General features: G+C 39.8%; 3 protein-coding genes across 10 annotated transcripts; 1 reads left to right on the forward strand and 2 right to left on the reverse strand.

Moving 5' to 3' along the window:
• Positions 1–3,195: 3,195 nt before the first annotated feature.
• prlh2r (prolactin releasing hormone 2 receptor) lies at positions 3,196–6,129 on the reverse strand. Its single transcript, XM_034675443.1, has 3 exons — positions 6,104–6,129; positions 4,194–5,130; positions 3,196–3,974 (listed from the first exon to the last, which is right to left on the reverse strand). The coding sequence occupies exons 1-3, from the start codon at positions 6,127–6,129 to the stop codon at positions 3,645–3,647; spliced, it is 1,293 nt and encodes a 430-aa protein (XP_034531334.1). The 3' UTR covers positions 3,196–3,644.
• A 4,540-nt stretch (positions 6,130–10,669) lies between these two features.
• Positions 10,670–13,610, reverse strand: ccdc32 (coiled-coil domain containing 32). Of its 3 annotated transcripts, none has more exons than XM_034675113.1 (4): positions 13,477–13,610; positions 12,947–13,203; positions 11,547–11,700; positions 10,670–11,442 (listed from the first exon to the last, which is right to left on the reverse strand). In XM_034675113.1, the coding sequence occupies exons 2-4, from the start codon at positions 13,188–13,190 to the stop codon at positions 11,256–11,258; spliced, it is 585 nt and encodes a 194-aa protein (XP_034531004.1). In that variant the 5' UTR covers positions 13,191–13,203; positions 13,477–13,610; the 3' UTR covers positions 10,670–11,255. The 3 variants fall into 3 exon arrangements, with proteins under 3 accessions (XP_034531004.1, XP_034531005.1, XP_034531006.1); XM_034675114.1 differs by having other exon boundaries at positions 12,947–13,251; positions 13,477–13,606; XM_034675115.1 differs by having other exon boundaries at positions 12,947–13,231; positions 13,477–13,589.
• A 52-nt stretch (positions 13,611–13,662) lies between these two features.
• pcmtl (l-isoaspartyl protein carboxyl methyltransferase, like) lies at positions 13,663–17,379 on the forward strand. Of its 6 annotated transcripts, none has more exons than XM_034675108.1 (9): positions 13,663–13,781; positions 14,100–14,235; positions 15,375–15,479; positions 15,575–15,606; positions 15,689–15,793; positions 15,882–16,002; positions 16,095–16,180; positions 16,278–16,447; positions 16,671–17,379. In XM_034675108.1, the coding sequence occupies exons 2-9, from the start codon at positions 14,118–14,120 to the stop codon at positions 16,705–16,707; spliced, it is 774 nt and encodes a 257-aa protein (XP_034530999.1). In that variant the 5' UTR covers positions 13,663–13,781; positions 14,100–14,117; the 3' UTR covers positions 16,708–17,379. The 6 variants fall into 6 exon arrangements, with proteins under 6 accessions (XP_034530999.1, XP_034531003.1, XP_034530998.1 ...); XM_034675112.1 differs by having other exon boundaries at positions 13,664–13,781; positions 16,635–17,379; XM_034675107.1 differs by having other exon boundaries at positions 13,694–13,781; positions 14,068–14,235.
• Positions 17,380–17,611: the final 232 nt, after the last annotated feature.

The following is a 17,611-nucleotide window of genomic DNA, read 5'->3' on the forward strand; positions in this document are numbered from 1 at the left end:
GCAGGTAAATCATTTGCATCTGTAAGAAAAGGCACCCAAGTGTTAAGAGTCACAAAGTTCAGCTCCTTCAAATCAAGATGTAATTGTGCTTCTGCATGCTCCTGCCTGCTCCTGTGTGCATGCTCAATGACTGTACAGCGCTGAGTGTGTCTCGGTGATTTTTCTGCTATTTCCTCCAAGTACCTTTTTTCTGCAGAAAGACCAGAATACAAGATCTGTGTGTGCTCTCTTAAATTTCCTAGCAGTTGCACTCAACATCTCAAGTGTATGACCACTCTGATGCATGAAATGTTTTCTTAAGACTGAGTCCTTTTCATCTACAAAGGTAGCAGGTCCTTCTGAAGCCGTCACATTGTCAGGCATTTATATACGGTAGCCCAGAGTGGACAAAGAAAAACTCAGCACAAAAAAAAGAATAAGGGCTTTTCAATTTGTTTTAGTGGTTGGCTATAAAAGAATGATTTAGTAACTACAACAGGTTATTCTACCTGCTTGGTATGCAAATGTCAGGGCAACACAACCCCGGGGATTCACGTCATGTCTAGTGCTCCGGGGATGCCCGTGCATATGTTTGGCTGCCAGCTAGAGGAAAATGGTTTTGTTGGAACTGATCAATAGCTGAATAAGCTTAAAGTACTGACTTCATATGTTCAGGTAGTCTGACTGATGGTGGAGGAAATGTTAAACTGATGAAATGAATGAAAAGTGTTGAGGTGCACTTGAGCAAATCTGATGGAGGCTTGGAAAAATATGAATGATATTTTGATACCAGACAAAGCTTTCACTAGTTATGTAAAAGGCATTTACTGATGTATAAACATAAAATATGAATGAGGAGGAACTGCTCTTCCTCAGGTGTCCTCTCTGTCAGAGGTGGAGAAAGGGCCTGAAATGTGATTTCCTCATGTCATGTCGGCGAGCTGCCCAAGTTGTGCTGGGACGTGTATTTCAGAAAATGTTCTAAGGTGTTTAAATAACACACCTTCAAGGCTTTACACAGGCTGACTGACTCACTCCAATTTAACGCGCAGTGAACGGTTGTACATGTTAGCAGTGTACTGAATCCCACACAATGGCCTTTCCCTCTGGAGGATTCCTGATGATTGTGGCAATTTGGTGCTGCTTTTTATTAAACAAATGATTTGACTTATTTTGTTGACAGAAATATACAGAGAGACATGTTTTCTTTCTGACTTATGTAAAAGCCACAGCTCCATGCTTTCAGATTTTTTCAGATTTCTTTTTCCGGACTCTCTTTTGGACGGTACAAAATCCTCTCCTGTGAGAAGAGGGTTGTTATTTCTCTGGATTTTCTCCATTCCCTTGCAAAACTCTCACTTGTTACACACAAACAAGGCTCTGAGACAAAGAAGCATTTTTTTCTTGAAAGCCCTCGGGGCCTCAGGTGAAAACAAGATTTATACAGCAGCATAAGACAGGCAGTAAATTGTTTCATCCATCTGTGCACTGCAAGGTTAATCCGGAGTTTTCTTGTTTGTTTGTTTTTGTTATTTTTTGTTTCAGTGGACTGTAAGAGTTTACATCAGAACAAAAACATAATCCTGTAGAAATTGGATCACATTGTTTTTCTGCTTGAATTGTTTCTGCTGCGGTTGGGTTATTCTTCTGCACATTGTAAATACACTACATTCAAGCATCCTTAGAGTTAAAGAGGACCATCATACATGAAAACCCACTGGTGCTTACTTTTTGAGCAGAATTAACATTTGCATGTGAAGACTGTGTCAAGCCTGCTCTCATTTGCATTTTCACAAAGGATGTTCAAAAAATAATCAGACGTGGGGATAGCAAACTACTTAAGTTGATGTGAGATTTGCGTTCAATACATTGCATGTGGTCCGTTTCCTGCCCCCATTAGCAGAGGTGACAATAGCTGTGTCTCCAGGATATTATACAAGCTCAACAAGTGTCCCCTTATCACCCTCTATTGTTTTCAGACTGCAGCTCATCCACACCTCTCTTGCCTGGGCTTGAAAATCAGCGACTGAAACCTGTGCTTTTACTCTGAAAAATGACCCTGAATTACATTAAAATCATGAAACATCATGAAAAATCAACATGGCACACGTTACGTGACGTTTGCTTTAAAAAAAACAAAACACAAACACAGACCAAAAAAAACTGTTTTATTGATTGTTGGTCCTGCATTGAAGCACTCTAAAGTTGAATGGGTTCCGTTTTGACATCATTTTTTAAAGAAATGGACTGATGGCTGAAAATTGTAAGCTAAGAGCAAAGTGTTACTGATGAACTGTTCTATTGATTTATTTTCTTGCTCCGGGGGGTTGTATAAAGTGTTTGAAAGGATCTTAGTTATGACCTAGAGCTTGTATTAGATTATACCAACGTCAAACAGTTCTGTAATGGCTGATGTCATGACTCATGAGGGAGACTTAATGGTCCAAAACCAAGAATGACACCTGTAACACCCTGGACTGCTTGATTTCAATGCCTCACTTCATGCGCAAGTCTTTGATCAAGTATGTATAAATACAGCTGGTTTGAGCTGCTGGTTCAAAAACAGACAGCTTTCAACCAGTGAGTAGTTCAGTTGGGATTAAACATGAGAAAAAAGGAGATAAATATCTCTAAATATATGTAAAAAAATAAAGTGCATGCAGTAAGCACAGTTTGACAAATGCACATTTGCACATTTTTAAAACGTAACTGGTCCATTCCCATTGAAAGTCAACATAAGTTAACTCTCATTATTTGAATTCATCCAATACAGAAATCAGGGCATGACCACACAAAAATATGAATTATATTTCTCCATTCATAAAATATCCCCTCAGGTTTATTCACTCTCTCAGATTTAAAACATCACACCAAAGCACGGATGAGTCTTTGCTCTCCCACCATTGAATGTTGACATTTAAACACACTGCAAATTTTGCAAACTTGTTAAATGTCAAGGCAGGGAGTGTGAAAGGAGCCCAGTGAATTACATGAAAATACATTATTCATTCATCATCTTAGAAACTATTCATGTGCCTTTTTTATGTAACATCTTTGAATGGCTGACCTATTTAGTGGGTGATGTTCAACTTAATGAATGTTATATTACACACAGGATGTATTACAGACATTTACCCAAATAACATATCAGGTAATGTGCACAGCAAGGCCAAATAAATGACCCGGTAATGGGAAAAAAAAACAATATTACATACATACATATGACATAAGTTTAATCACAGTATTACAAACTCACAATAATATGTATATATACAGAAAAGGGATGATGAGCTATACAATTTCTCACAGATTTTTGCCAAAATAGATCAAAATGTAATCAAATTGTTCAGTTTCTTTCTATTTTAAATAGACTTTGTGTATATAACCATTCATATATTTGTCAAGAAAACGTTACACACACAATCATTCTTATTTTTGTAGGGGGGTTTTGTGACCCTGACCAGCTGCAGACACTGGCAGTTGTATAAAAGCCTTTCAATCCACCATCTGAATCATAGTGTCTGTGAATCTGTGAGTTATATGAATCAGTTTGGTATAACATGAAGGCGAATACGATTTTTATCACAGTCTGTTGTAAAGCAGATACGCTGCGACATTTTCTGAAGCACAGATTTTTATCCGATCAAGCTGAAAAAACACACGTTCTAAGCGTAGTTGTCTTGTGGACCTAAGTTATTCACAACAGCAGTGCCTGCTGAATCTGCCACAATGGTGGAGGTGTGAAGGCGCTGCACTCTGTGTGACATCGTCAGAATGCTTGACCCTTGACCCTTGTCCTTTCCTCTGCTTCTCCTCTGGGACAAGAAGTGGTCACACAGGCAGGACAAGCACTTGTCATGCAGTGAGGCGTAAATGAAAGGGTTGTAGCAGGCAGAGCTCATGGCGAACAGGTGACTTGACACCTGGATGATGTTCACATAGTTCTTCCCTAAGATGGAGAAGTCTGTGTCCAGGTCACGGATCAGATTCACCACCTGTAAAGTTAAACCATGTTAGATGAGGCATTCAAGGACAGAGAAAGTGAATTGATGATAAATAAAAGAAGGAAGTCGATAAGGAATGCAGACACTCTTCTTATAGCTAGGCACATTGAAATTCATTGGTTTTAGTTTCATTAATATATTTTAATATCATCAGGCTAAGTGTGACCCTCTTTCAGGTGGATATGTTGTCTCTAGTCTGTTGGTATGTACCTGTAAGGGAAGCCAGGAGAAAGCGAAACAGAGTACGGACACCAGCAGCAGGAAGAAGGTCTTCCTCCTCCGCTTGCTCCACATGGCCCTGGCTGATCTGAGCTCTGGACATGCTGTCAGGCCCGACGTGGTTCTCTGTTTCAGATGATAGGATATGGCACAGTAGGAGATGGAGACAGCAGCCAGTGGGACAAAGTAGGAGAAGAAAAGAATGAAACAAGAGTAGATGAGTCGTCCACGCTCCTCGCCATCCCAGAACTCCTCACACACAGCCACCTGCAGCCCTGCAGGTCGTAGGTCCAGGTACGCAGTGTGCAGGGCTGTAGGTGTGGACAGAGCCAGAGAGGTGAGCCAGATCAGGAGCACCAGACCCCAACAGAAGTGGCACCCTGCTCTTTTGCGAATTGGGTAAGCCACAACCACGTATCGATCCACTGCGATGGCCATGAGGGACAAGACAGCCGCGTAGACCGCCGCAGACTGCATGACTGTGACAAAATGACACATGTGGCCTCCAAACACCCATCCACGCTGGTCGAAGGCGTAGGACGCAGTCAGAGGGACGCAGAAGATGCACATGACCAGGTCGACAAGTGCCAGGTTACTGATGAGGAAGTTGGTAGTGCTGTGTCTTTTCTTGTTGTGCCAGATGAGGAAGAGCAGTAAGAGGTTTCCGAAGCAGGCCACCAGGACCACGACCGAGTAGAGAGGGAGAAAGACGAGCTTCAGGTCATACAGGAGGTCCAGGCCAGAGAAGGACGGGGCTGAGAACGGGGTGGTTGGGAAGAGGGGATGTGAGGAGTTGCAGCAGGAATAAGAGAAGGGGGATGAGGAGTCAGACATGGATGGGGATGAAGAGAAGTTGACCCTGGATTGGTTTGATGTCTTCTCCCAGCTGTCCATCGCTGCAGAGGCCAGAAGGAGATCATTAAAAAAACTGCTCCATATTTTCCACAATTGACCAAAGTTGCATAACTTGACACCATAACTGCTTACTAATATTTTCAGAATTTACTGGACAAGAATTTTAATGAACTACAATGAGATTGCAGAGATGAGTCGCAGTTGGCCAGGCTGATTACAAAGCATCTTCAAACTCTCAATCGATCTTAATGAAAGGCTGAAAATTTGTGGGTCCCTCTCAACAGCAGTCATTCAGTTTCATATGTCTCCTCTTCACACTGTCCTTCAGATTCACACAACACACAGCACATCACAAGACACACAACTGTGAATGAAGAAGGCAACACAAACATAGCCAGAGTGTCCAGGGTCTGCACTCACTCATGCTGGAGTTCTTTCACTTTTTTATGTCCTTCCAAATCTTTTCTTTCTTTGCCATATTTCTGATTTTCATCACAACACAGCAATCATCTGTCCATTCATGTTGGCATCTTTTTGGCTTTTCATACAGCTGGAATAACATTTCTAGAGTCTGATTGTCAGAGACTGGCATCCAAAGCATCTGTTGAAATGTGTTTGTGTAATCTACATTGACAATCTGGGTCCAGGTTATGCTTCACAAAAGGACACGCTGGCACCGTAAAATGAGATGTAATAAAAGAGACTGAATTGGGCGTGATTGCTGATCTGGTTTTGCAAAGCTGCTTGGAGAAGATTGCCATCGCTCAGATCCTTAACTTTAAGATGAGGTTCTTTAGCATAAACCACAGCAGTCAGCATGCTTATAAGTTACGAGATAGGATTAAAATGATAAAATACTAGCTCTCTGATTTTGGTGGAGTGGTATCATCAAGTCAGTTGAATTCTGTTAAAATGAATGTCTGCATATATTAAAATTTAAAACAAATTCAAATCTGAAAGAAATGGAAAAAGCACAAACTTTACATTTCTGAATGCTTTCTGCAGACAATGATTAAGTAAATTTAGACTTACTCAAGCTTTCTGACCTCCTGACCACATTAGAAATGATCATAACGACACCTCTCCTGAATGTCTGAATTTTCCAAGGAGGACTAGTTAAATTGTATCCAATGAAGAGGACAGAAAAGAAGATCAATACTTGTCTTTTCATGCATTATCAGCTATTTGCACGTGTCCTGAACAGTTGGTAATGCTTTTATCTGCACACAATGCTCATACAGAAGATGCTCTCGTAATCGAGATGTAAACCTTAAGATGTTTCTAAATTTAGACATCAAGCAATGGTCATGAAGATTTGGCAGCTATGAGGGAGCATGGAATTTAAAAAAGTAAACATTTAAAGAAATACCTCTTTGAGCTGTCAGTCAAACATGTTCCTTAAAGTCTCACACAGTCCAGAACCTGTTGGTATCCTCCGCCTGTAGAAAGTCCAAGCGTGTGCAGCTTTACCTCAACACTGCAGCCCGCTCTGATGATGAGAGGTGTGCTCTTCCTCTCTCTCTCTCTTTCTCACACACAATTACACACACACAAACAGTACGTGTTCTTGTGAGTGAGTCATGGATAGGAAAAAAAGATCATGAGTCTCATTCTCACCCTCAGTTAACACTCATTATAATCTGCTATGATAGTCCAACTCGGGTCTGTGGTGTCTCTCTGTTCCTAAGTTTGTGATTTATGACGATATCTAACAGTTTTATAGTGTTTTATTTCTGCCGTGCAACAGCCATTATTTTCCTGTTGAGACCTTTACCAGTCTAGTGGTCGGATTACAGTGAAACTAGCACACTTTATGACAATAGTTATCCCATATATGTGCCCATGTCAGCCAAAATTAATCCTGTGACACTCAAGTTGTCAGAGCTAGAAAAGCTCATCTAAATGGCATGTTCTAACAACCAAAGAAAAACAACATCAAATTATGTTGAACAGTCCGTGCCCAAGCGTTTCATGAATCAGTTTCAACGCTGGTTTTCACATCTCCAGCTGTGAGTCTCTGAGCAATCAGGTCACTTTCTAGAAAAAAACACCCAGAGGCATACGTGAAGAAACAGAACCAAAATTGAACAATTAGGGAAGAAATCATGCCCCCCCACCCCCTTCTTAAATATTCATAAATCAGAAACTCATTTAACATTGTGAGAGAATTGATGTCAGAGGTACCAAACAGCCAGTGTGTAGTGTGTCTCATTTAGTGACTCTCTGAAAAGGGTATTTTAGGACAAAACTCATTAGCATCAGACTACTTGAAGGGACAGGGGGCTGATTGTGAAAATAATGAACCTAGATGACCTGGACAATATTGATGCTTCGTCTGGCAATTTTGATTGATTTATCATCAATTCCACAGGCTACTCATTTCAATTTAATAAGAAGAACTTTTCTGTGGAAATTAAATTTATAGCTGAGCCAAAGAGGGTTAAAATATTCAGTAAGGTATGACGGTATTACCTGTGTTGGATTATAATGTTATTATGTGGTTAATGTCATGGTAATCACCTTAATTGACTATTAATAAGGACACCGCTGCTCCATGCTCCTCCCATTGTGAAATGTGAAGCCAAAGTATTGCCGTGATGGACACTGACATATTGCACTGGGGGAGCCAAGGGAAATGCAGAAGTGGCCTTCCTCTTCTTTTTCTTCTCTAATTTTATTGATGGGTCAGAAGCAATCTGGCAGGAGACAAACCCTTCCTGACTTCTCAAAACATGCACTTAACTTACAGAGAAACTGTAACAACATAATAGATTCTCTCGCCTTTTCTCCTCTACTTTGCTAATCCGGTAGAGAGTGCTTTGGGAGCCCACATTTGTTGATAGAGCGGTCAATCGTGATGTCATATACCCTCTTTTAAACATCAAATAACTCATTAAAAATAAACTTATCCGAAAAGTTTACATTTGCATACCAATTAGCATGATCAGAACTAACAACTGTGGCAGAAAGTATATTAGAAAAATATTTATTTGCCCTGTATTTTAATTTTCTAGTTTGACCCATGTTCCATCTGTTTTTATGGAGCTCTAGAAGTTTTGGCTTCACTCAGGGTAGCTGTTGTGCTGTCCATGGTTATGCAGTTCTATGGTTCAAACAGTTGCAATAGTGTCCTAAATGTTCGAGAAGCATTTCAGTTTTAACAAGCCTCATGGTTTGGTTTCCTTGGATCTCTCACAGCAGCTAAGAGAGGTGTTATATGTCATGTTGTGCTGATTTGTGTAGTCCCTCTAAACAAGGCAGGACTCTTCCTTCAAGAGCTAACAAGCCTGAGCATTGCTTGAAAGAAAGTTACACCTTTTTTTTAAATATAATGTCTGGTTAAAAACTATGACATGAATAGTGAAACAAAGTATGTTTATTTTAGTCAGCTTTTATCTAACAAGGTTAGCTTACAACTAAAAGATGCAGTTGCTCTTTAACTGTATAATTAGACAGTTAACATTATAAACATTCAGTAATCTGGCTAAAGTCAGTCATGTCTTCATTTGGAAAACTCAGCCTCGTCTTGTGATTGCTAGCCGTGACTTGTTTTTATCTGACTATACAGGTCAAAGACCCACAATGCAACACAGCATACACTGTACAAAAGTGGTGAATGTAGCTAAAGTGACTGGACCCATTGCTTTATGGACTAGTTGTTAACCCCATTTACACATTTGCCATTTTCTCAGATTTCACATGAAGAGAGGGAACTTCAAATGCAAATAGTAAAATATATTTTTGATAAGGTTTATTATGGGCTAATTATGGTAATGTTAGCGTAATGTTAGCTAGGAGTTTCACCTTTCCTATTTTTCATTTAAAGCCACCATCAGTAATGTAAACTGGGAGGTGGTGCTTAAGTTAGCTCTTGTGAAATGGTAGCCTGTGGGGTATCAAATATGTTGACTTACCTCGAAGTATTGCCTACTACCCCTTCAGATTTCCACCATCTATGATATTTCACTTGCTGATCGGTCTAAAAGCAGTCAAATAGTAAAGGCTGGTGAGATTCCTTTAGAAGTATGAGTTGAAAACTGATGAGTTAGTACCCACATTTTGGCTGTTCAGTCTCTCCTTTTTATTTTATTTTGGTTGAAAGTAACAGGGTTAAGACAGCATGGTGGTTAAGCATTACTTTGTCCCTCTCCTCATTCAGAGGTCTAAAGATAGTAACTAGTCTATCAAAGGGAGCCACGCCCCCAAAAATCCTCCGTTGAATCCTTAAGTTTGTTGTAGATAAGGCCATAATTCACAAAACTGGGTTTTCTTGTTGAACGTCCCAGGCACCCCCTGCTGGCCACTGTAAAGAATGCAGATTAAGTTTAAGAAAACTTGAAAGTAATAGTCTTCTGGCTGATTGACTTGTTTGCCTACACAGGCATTATTTTTAAACTGAATTAAAACGAATTAAAAACCAATTTGAATAAACAAACACATGCTTTGGCCTTTACCTCTTTACAATCTGGGTCCATGAGTACAGTAATTTTATTTTCCACAATTTTCCATCACAAATAACCGACTGAAATATTCACTGACTTCACACTCTTAGCCTAAATCCTCAGCTACCATTAAAAAGACACTAAGATACAGGTTTAAGATAGTATTCACTGATTTTAATTTTAATTTTATTTCACAGTAATGATGCCTTGTTTTGCTTTTTACTTGTGCCAAACATCAGAACAGCACACAGCCTTGCCTTTTCATAGGAACATTTTTTTGTCTCAGTCCAGACTCTTGGGGACAAAATAATCACAAAGCACGGTGTGAATTAACTCAAAACGGGCACATGGGTCTCTCCGGGCTTTTCTTTTCTCTCTGGAGACTTCCTTGTAAATAAGAGAGTTGTTTTTCACAGCAATTTCACAAAGTGAGGAAAGGGTTTGTTACCATCTTGTGGTCTCAATAAGGACTTGGTAGCACTGGTCTCCACTGTGTTCATCAAATTGAATCCACTGTGGAGAAAACAGCAACCTCACGTGTCCATCCACTTCATTAAAACAAGTGGATCAAATGGCCTGGCTGATGGTGCATCTCTTGGCATTTGTAATTTGTTATTTGCTATAACAAACCGTTTAGTTGTCTGTGACTTATATATCATGCAGGGTGTTGATTGTGTCTACAGTGTCTTTTAAATAACTTTGATTAGTACGCTCTGCCACAGTTGGATTTCTTTAAACACACTTTTCAGTAATTTGGGTGTACATTTTAATCTAATTACAGATATTCAATTTTAATTTCCTGCAATTTCACATACAATCTGTCATCCCAATGCAACCTATTACCACAAAGCTCTCAGACCTCCAGGGACCCTCAGAGTCTGTTGACTTTACTCCTCAAAATAATAGATGCGAGGAGTGTCCTATGGAGGAAGTAAAGCATATTCCACTACGGTGGTCCTGGAGTGCAAATCACAACAGCAATTCAGAAAACATTACATTTGCTGTAGTGTTTTCTGATTTGCCGATGTGTTTCTGATTTGCCATTGTGATTTGCACTTCAGGGCCACGGTATTCCATTAATTTATACCACCTTGGAATAAAGTGGTATATGCTAAATTCCAAGCTCCATATGAAAGTAGGCTTCATTCAGATTATGAACAGACACATGAATGGGATGGATTCTACTTCTTTTTATTGAAACATGGGTAAAACTTCATATGTAAAATCAACATGGCAAAAATAAAGATATGTTACAATATTTCTGGGGATATATTCCTAGTCTAGATGACACCATTTAAAAACAGACAATTTCATCTCTTGAAGATAACACATTGGTAAAGTCATCAGTATCATTAACAATGTAGTGCATGTGGTCCTTCATTAGTCTTCGTCCAAGTGCTGTAAACAAAGAGTCAGTCACGTCACAGACACTGTGGGAGAAGTCATTAGACGGTACATGATGATTCTGCTTCTAAGAGACAAACAGTCTAATTACAATATCTTTTGTAACATATTTTTACGGTGAGATTTGGTTGATGGTTTGTAAAACAAGGACAAAACACATGTGACTTAACACTCTGTTGCCAGGGATACGGAGGATGATGGCAGGTTGTAATTGGTTTCATTGACCACTGTTAACAAAAGCTTGGGCCAAAACACCGCTACGACACGATGACACTCACAAGAGCGTAGGAGAAACAAGTCAGCTCTACTGAATGAACGCAGGATGAGTTCATCTTTCTGTGTTTAAACACATTTATTTCTCCGGGCTGTGAGCGTCATCCTCCTCCGGATTTTGTGTTCCAGCCTCTGCCTCATCATCCTGTGTTTGGTCTACATCAGACGCTTCCTTATTCTGTGACGGCCGCAGGAGAAATTCTAGCTCTTCTGCACTGATGGCTACCTTCTCAGGAATCAACCATCTCTTGAAGTGTTCCATTGCACTGGGAAAAGGAAGTACAAAAATAATCAAAGGAATTAGAATGAGGAAGGGACCATAATTCCTGTTAGATTGGAAAATTAGGATTAAGAATAAAACTCCTCCCACCTCTCATCCATGTCACCGCCCTGGAAGAGCTCTGAGGTCTGAGCGTCATGCAGAAATCTGTCCCAGCATTCCTTCTTAGCCTGAGACAAGGAGCGCAACATGTCCCTGGAGGTCACATCACTGGACTGGCCTTTTAGCTTCTTCAGGCGGTTCTCTGCCACAAGATGTTGACAATTTAACAGAATTGAACATCTTTCATCAAAATCCTTAACATTTCTAAATTCATTTCTAAATACATTCCTAGAAGCGTGCAGAACTCATCGGGCCAGTCAAAATAAAGCCATATTGCAACAAACAACACTTTGTTTCCTATATCAGTGGCTATTTACTGATAAGCGAGGTTAATATGTTATTGGATTTTTTTTTTTATTGAATAATTTGGGAATAGGTTTCTCAATAAATCAATTGATCTTTGTCTATAAATTGACAGAGAATTCCTGTTGTAAACCCAAGAGGATGACATTAAATTGTTTGTTTCCCCCAAAAAACAGTTCACTGGGAAATAGAGACAAATTCAACACAAAGAGTAGAACAATAAATGTGTGGAAAAATACTTCTAAATCAACTTTGCACTTCAGCTATGTTGATCTAGGTCATTAGTTATAAATTATGAAACATACTGAGTGTGCAAAATAGCCATCTCTCCATATTTGGTTATAGCAGAGAAGTTTCGCAACCTCACCTGACAAGAAGCCAACCTGAAGAAGCTTGGCATAGAAAATGAAGTTCCATCTTCATTAAATAAAATATCATATATACTAATGCACATATTAATTACCAAGACCATTATCTACTCAGTAGCTCTGAGTCCAGACATCAGGAACTGTATGGTTTAACAACCTCAGATAGATCCTTGATTAAAGCAAAAGCTGTCTTTTATGAATTTAGCAGCCTTATGGCAGAAGGAAAACAAATCGCTATGCAAATTATGTTATTCCTTCTGCCATAAGGCTGCTAAATGCACAAAAGACAGAATAGAGAACTACCAAGCATCCTGCTCTGCTGTATGGTCACTGGTCGTGGTAGTTGCTGATGTCACAACGTGTTATTTATTTCCTTTACTGTATATTTTTTACCATGGACAGGTTGACTGAACTATTCCGAATCTAAATCTGAATCTGAATACAACAAGGGATTGTTGCAACTAGAACTCCATCATCTGTACAATCTTCCTTACTACTTGATGTAGACGGAGGAAGTAAGATGCATGATGTATTGAAGACAAGGTGAGCTTAATGTGGTATGAGTCCTACACCCAAAGCATGATCCCTAAAGCAACTGGACTGGTAGAAATTCTTGAGTCCAGTGATCTTACAGATCAAGCTTTGGATTGCCATGACCTGGATGACTGAGAACCTTCACAGATATTAGCCCTACAGAAACAGGATGGGTGTTTGTACCTAGACTGGCTATGTACATCTCAGAATCCTCCATTGGTTCCCATTTGGCGGCAGGAGTACTGATATTTGTTCCATTAGATTGTCCATTGACCTGGTGCACAGGTGCTGCTGGCTGGAATGAGTCTTTAAACTCCGTGTTGTTGTCCGGAGGTGCTTCAGTTCGCCCCTCAGGCAGATTCGAACAGATTTCGGACCATAGCTCCCCGCTGGACCGGACCTCCTGACTCTCGAAATCGTCCACCATTCTGATGCAGTGACTGAGATAGGACAGATGTCAACAGTCAACTGTCCACCACTGTCAGCATCTGATAGCGTCGGCCAAATTTGGATCACAGCATGAACCAAACAGTATCATAAACACAGTCAAATTTGTGAGACATAAGGTGAAGCTTCGCAGATTTCAAGCAATGTAGAGAAATCAGAAACTAGGCTTCATTCACATTAACATTCTTCAGCTAAATTGCTGTAAGACGATTTTTATGCATTTCAAATGCTTGCTTTTTATGTAATAAGTTGCAAATATATCTTACCCACTCGGAATTCTTCTTAGGTTAACCGGTATCTCTTTAAATGTATAAATATAAAGATTAAAGATTAGCCTTGTTAGCTAACCGTGTCCATGGTCCTTAGTCTATAACGAACGATAGCGCACTTCCGTATTTTGAATCATTTGATTGGACGTCTTCCCCGCCAATCAAATCAAAGTGAGACGTGATTGGATGATGAGGGCTTCACCACAGGATTCGGCTTCTGATTGGCCAGGCGCAGGGGTTTGTCGAAGAGGTAACCAGGAAGTTTTTCTCAGCTTGAAGGAACATTGTGACGAACTACAAAGGTAAACAACCTTTCATGACCGCTGTGCAATTGTATATACATGGATTTACCTGATTAAGCGCTATCACTTCAATTAGAATCTGTACAACGATGTTATTCGCTTAAATGCAATGGTAACATTTTAGCTTAACCTCAAACTGCGAGACTAGCTGCTCACTTGCTAACTGTAGTGCTCAGTTTGATATGTGAATACCAGGTCATATTGTTTGAATGATATGTCACCTTTTCTGGACACAACAAGACTACTAAACCCATGTCACAGAGGTATGTTTATGTCATATACTCAGGTTTGCAAGCGCTGATGATCATGTCACTGCAGGGAGATCCAGTGTAGGAGATGCGAGCAGCCCTGCGCCTGGCAGTACTGGCAGTCCCTATGGGTGTGCTGCTGTCCCGCACCATGGCGTGGATGTCCAGTGGCAAAACACATCCAGAGCTCATCAGCAGGCTGAGGGGTAATGGACTGAACACATGAAAGGAGTTTTGCATGTAATAAGGTCTTGATTCTAAAACAGAGGCATCAAACTCATTTCAGTTCAGGGGCCACATACAGCCCAAGTTGTTCTGAAATGAGCCGGACCAGTAAAATCACAACATAATAACCTATAAATAATGAAAACTCTAAATGTTTTCCTTTGTTTTAGTGCTAAAAAATACAAGTACATTCTCAAAATGTTCACATTTCATGAACCATCTTTCTACAAAAACAGTTGTTGTATTTTTTGCCATGATTAGTCTCATAGTGGGGCTGAATATTTTACTCGTTAAGCCCTGAAACCTGCTGCAAACACACCGAGCACACAGGTTACCCATTCACCTGACACAGAGTGTAATGTTAACAGCAAAAGAAATGATAGATTATAATAATGAAGAAGGTAAAGTTGATTATTTTGGACCCCTCAGCTCCAGCATGAACAGTTTGCTTGCTTGACAGTGTTGTATGCAGGGGTGTAGTCCTAGTGTTAGTAGTTAGTGGATCATCTTATAGTGCTTTAAAAAGTCTTAATGAATCTCAACCGGTTTATGCAAATAACAAGTAATCTATTTTCTCACTTTGAGAAAAAAAGTTCTCTTCAGGTGCGCCCCGTCAGCACTATGATTGTATGTTACCCCCAGAAGACAAATTTGAAATAGTTGTTACTTTTATTGAAAAATTGCAGTTAATGTCTTCTCTGTAATTTTTTCCCTTTGCAAAGTTGTCCACGGGCCGGATTGGAACGGTTTTGGCCAGCGGGCCGCATGTTTGACACAGATGATGACTTTAGAATTTATTTAAAGTGAAATTCATCCAAAAGAGGCATCCATTATTAACTTTACTCAGAATATTGTGAGGACAAGTTACTCCGAATTTAGAGAAGAAAACAACAATTAATAAACTAATATTATTTACTGATAATTGCAATTATAAGATTATTGGTGGTCAAATTTAAAAAGCTACTGGGTCCTGAGTTGACAAATTAATGCTGTGATTTTGTCATTCATAAAGTCTGAAAGTAAGGACTGAATTATATTACAGCCTTTAAGCTGTATTAAAGCATCATTTTAAAATGTGCAAAATAAGCAATATTTCAATGCCCACTCCTTTCTCCTCCAGATCATGGGGTGATCCACAGCGACAAAGTGTTTAATGCCATGCTGGGGACAGACAGAGGAATCTACTCTAAAGACTACCCATATGCAGATTCTCCTCAGTCTATAGGTATTCATCCAAGTCATTCCTTTACAGACAAATACATACACATTGCTTATCAATTTGGTAACAGGTATCTGTGTTGGGACATTTTCTTACCATAGGCTTCAGGGCAACCATCAGTGCACCACACATGGTGAGTAACAAAAGCTTGACTATTAGACTTTATCATCCTTTTTTGAACACATGCTGAGCTGAGTGTTATCCTGGTCTTGCAGCATGCTCATGCTTTGGAGCTGTTAAGTGACAAACTAGCTGAAGGGGCGTCAGCACTAGATGTGGGTTCAGGAAGTGGATATCTCACTGCTTGCTTTGCAAGGATGGTAATTTACACACAAACATTGACTTTTTCCTCTTAAAACATACAGCCTTGAAATGTCTGAGTGCAAATCCTGCATTTTTCTGCTGCAGACAGGTCCCAGTGGTAGAGTGGTTGGCATTGAACACATTGATGAACTGGTTCAAATGTCAATAAAAAATGTGCAAGCTGATGACCCAGAACTGCTCACCTCTGGACGTATCAAACTAATAGGTGAGTCAAAAATCCTCTGCCTTCTTTGATTTTTGAAACTATAAAGGTATAAGACAAAAAAAAACTAACATCTTTTCCACATCTCTTCACAGTGGGAGATGGAAGGCTCGGCTACCCTGAGGGGGCGCCATATGATGCCATTCATGTTGGTGCAGCTGCAGCTACTGTTCCTAAATCTGTAAGGAGATGCATAGCTTTTACTCTTGATTAAGGTAAATCAACCACTTGACCTGCATCTCAAGTCAGTCAATGTTTGTGTCCTCTCTTTGTGAAAGCTCTTGGAGCAGCTGAAGCCTGGTGGCCGGTTGGTTCTCCCAGTGGGTCCTGACGGTGGCAGTCAGGTGCTTGAACAGTATGACCGGCAAAGTGATGGGACCTTTCTCAAGAAAGCTTTGATGGGAGTGATTTATGTCCCTCTGACGGACAGGAGACGTCAGTGGCCTGGGTAGAAACAATATTATTTTAAACAAAACAATGAATGAAACCAACTTGGTGTACAGACAAAAAGCTGCAGATTATTTTGAACATACTCATTATAGGGTTCCACAGCAATCTTATGAGTTAGTTATGCAGTCATGAGTCACATCCATGAATATGATTATACCCATCACCATCCTTCCTTCTCTCCTCAGAGGTGAGCTCTGACTGCAGTGTGGTTGCCCCTGCAGGAGGTGGCGTTGGTGCTGCGTCTCTGGGGCCCCGTAGTGCTCCTTGTGGATTCACTGAGCTCCAGTCTTAATGACCCCCTGCCCTGCTTGGTTGTCACCTAGCAACATAAAAGGGAGATCTTGCTCTGTTTGCCTGACCAGATCGTCTTCCAAGAGCGCTAAAACAGTGAGAGACTGAACGAGTGACCTCTGCTGGACCGCTGACCCAGAATCCTTTGAGTAAGCTGTAAGGATAAAGTGGAAGAGAGGTTGTAGGAGATGTAACTGACTTTTGTATTATGTATGTGTACGTAAGTTCTTTAATGAAGGAAAATGCAATTATATGTTGAAAAGCTACTGTATGTTGATTTTTCTGGATGCTAGTGCAGAATTGAGATGAATGGTACATTTGTTTATTGTGTGTAATCTTAAGGGAATGAATTGCTTGGTTTTGAATACAGTTAATAACAATACTCATAAAGGTACTCATAAAAATCAACCTGAAAGCCATGGAATTTTTAATGAAAATGTAGTGAATTAACAAAGTAATATATATTTTGGTAAGATGAACTCCTGACTGGTTTATTTTACTGTGTATGTAGAATAATAGACTGTTCTGTAAGGCAGATGAGGCATTGTGCCAAAAATTAACAGATTTTTGTAACCTCCAAGTATGGCTAAGTGTGTGCTTACAAGATTTACTAATAAAATCAAATAAGTTGATACTTAATTTTGTTTTTCTTTCTTCTCATGAATATGAAAGCACCTAAATCAGGTACAGCAACAGGTGTGTGGGCAAGGAAGGGATATTATTTTCAATAAGAAAATAAATACTGACTTTACTATTTTTTATAGCTTTTTTAATTCTGAGTGTGCCCTCAGAACAATATAGGAGAAAGATTCTGTAAAAATACATTACAAATGTATGTATTTAAAGAGGATGTGGAGGAGAAAAAAAAACT

This window comes from Notolabrus celidotus, chromosome 22 (assembly GCF_009762535.1).
Source record: "Notolabrus celidotus isolate fNotCel1 chromosome 22, fNotCel1.pri, whole genome shotgun sequence".
Classification (NCBI taxonomy): Eukaryota; Metazoa; Chordata; class Actinopteri; order Labriformes; family Labridae; genus Notolabrus; species Notolabrus celidotus.